The following is a 2,322-nucleotide window of genomic DNA, read 5'->3' on the forward strand; positions in this document are numbered from 1 at the left end:
GAACATATAGAACTTTATTGCGCAACAATTGTAACAGTTACAATGTATGGCAATGTGAACAACTATATACTAATACAAATAACTAACAACTATTGTAATATAATATAACAGTATATTAAACAATCTAGTGAGTATCATAAAGCATTATCTCGTTTTTGCAATGAGTTGTAAATAAATACATATGTCACTCCTGCTATGGTTGGAAAACAGTAAAAACAGCTATTTCCATATTTGACGGGTCAATCTACTCGCCAATTGCCATTCTCATTAATGAAAACCTGTTGCAGCATCTTTGGCAGCTGCTTTCACGTGGCTGTTTTCATATTTGTGGAACTTGGGACTTTTTTATTTTCATGATAACCTGGATCCGCTCTGTTGTCTCAAACTAAGTAAAGTTGGGTACTCGCATCGCATACTTATTGGAAGTGGGCCTTTTCACTTCCATGAAAAATGGAGTTACTCATATTGTTTTTGGTATCTCTGTGTGAGTATCTGCCTAATAGATGTGTTGAACTTTGCGCTTTCAGATATTAGTAGTGTCAGCATAACTTTAGAACCCTGGATGGACTGTAAATGAATATGTGGAATTTGGATAGGGGTTGGAAAGACGAAGATCAAGGTCGATTTTGGGCCCCTGGAGTGTGACTTTGGTACTGCAGCAGAACCTATCGTTTTGTATATGTTGCCCTGGAGAATTGCTATGGTTTTGTTTACTTACTGATTTAGCGTAATTCTCATTCATGACAACTTGCGGACAAGCTTTGCTGTTTTATTTGTACTTGTAAGATTGTGGACCATTAAGGCGGATTTTACTAGTTAATCATCTGGACAAGAAGTAGCCAGACCAAGGGAACAGTCAGCACTGCATGTTTTGTCTGAAACAAGGACCTTGAGCCGGAGCTAGAAGAAAGGCAGTTCGGCTTGTCACGATTTACTCGCACTTCCCGCAGCAAGTTTTTCCCACTAAGTCTAGCAGGCCCGGCACATGTAATCTGACCTTCAAATTCAAAACTCCCTGTCATCATTTGCTTAATGCGAAGCATCTTGCAGTCACATTGCCAGGGGTTGTTATTGATGTGCACATTTGCAATGGAGGACAGTACTGGAAATATGTCAGCTGGAAGGCTAGTCAATCTATTATTATTCAGACGCAAAGTCGTCAGGTTCTTAAGGTCCTCAAAAATGCCAACTGGGAGGCTGCTCAACTGATTAGTGTTAAGGAACAGCGTGTCCAGGTTAACAAGTCCTTCAAATACGTTAACTGGGAGACTGTTTATCTGATTCTGGGAAAGATACAAATATTGTAGGTTATTAAGTCCCTCAAAGATATCAGATGGAAGAGTCGTTAGTTCGTTGAGGATAAGAACCAGAATGGTTAAGTTCGTCAAGTGGTTAAATGTTCCGTTATTGATCATAGAGATCTGGTTGGACGAAAGACGTAATATTTCCAAACTTCTATACCTTGAGAAATCAGACTGACTTAAAGTAGTGATGTCATTGTCAGGCAAATTAAGGGTAGTGATGTTTGTAGGCAAGTTCTGGGGGACACTCGTGAGATCTCTACGGTTACAGTTACAATCTGTGGAGTCACAACTGCAGATTTGGAAGGACAGACAGTTTGGATCTCCAGGGGTTGCTTGTACATCAGTTAGCAAACTTTTCCCAATCAGGTTTGCAGGCCCGGCACATGTGACCTGGCTTTCAAATGCATAGCGCCCTGTCATCAATTGTTTAAAGGGAAGCATATCGCAGTCACACTGCCAGGGGTTGTCATTAACGTAAACATTTGCAATAGATGACAGTACTGGAAATATTTCAGCTGTGAGGCGGGTCAACTGATTACGATTAAGACGCAAAGACGTCAGGTTCTTAAGGTCCTCAAAAATGCCAACTGGGAGACTGCTCAACTGATTACTGTTAAGCCACAGAGTCTCCAGGTGACCAAGGCCTTCGAATACGTTAGCTGGGAGACTAGATATTTTATTCTGCTGAATATACAAGGTCCTTAGATTACCAAGTCCCTCAAATATATCATCTGGAAGGGTCGTTAATTGGTTAAGGGTAAGGACCAGAATAGTTAAACTGGTCAAGTTGTGAAATGTTCCATTATTGATTATGGAGATTTGATTGGCAGTAAGGATGATTCTTTCCAAGCTTCTATATCTTGAGAAATTAGACTGACTTAATGATGTGATGTCATTCACTTGCAAGTCGAGGCTTGTTATGTTTGTAGGTAGGTTCTGGGGGACACTCGTCAGGTCTCTGTAGACACAGCGACAGTCTGTTGGACAGCTGCTGCCGCAGGCTTGTACTGTGGTTGGC

The 2,322-nt window shown here is 40.9% G+C and overlaps 1 protein-coding gene across 1 annotated transcript; it reads right to left on the bottom strand.

Annotated features, from left to right (window-relative positions):
• Positions 1-233: 233 nt before the first annotated feature.
• On the bottom strand, positions 234-1,745 carry LOC118427592 (slit homolog 2 protein-like). The gene has a single exon (XM_035837489.1). It carries the CDS (start codon positions 1,743-1,745, stop codon positions 813-815), a length of 933 nt encoding a protein of 310 aa, XP_035693382.1. The 3' UTR covers positions 234-812.
• Between the last annotated feature and the right edge of the window lie 577 nt (positions 1,746-2,322).

This window comes from Branchiostoma floridae, chromosome 1 (genome assembly GCF_000003815.2).
Source record: "Branchiostoma floridae strain S238N-H82 chromosome 1, Bfl_VNyyK, whole genome shotgun sequence".
In the NCBI taxonomy this organism is placed as follows: Eukaryota; Metazoa; Chordata; class Leptocardii; order Amphioxiformes; family Branchiostomatidae; genus Branchiostoma; species Branchiostoma floridae.

Bases quoted from the DNA above. Each gene is read 5' to 3' on its own strand.
- LOC118427592 (XM_035837489.1), bottom strand. From the start codon at position 1,745: ATGCTTCCCTTTAAACAATTGATGACAGGGCGCTATGCATTTGAAAGC.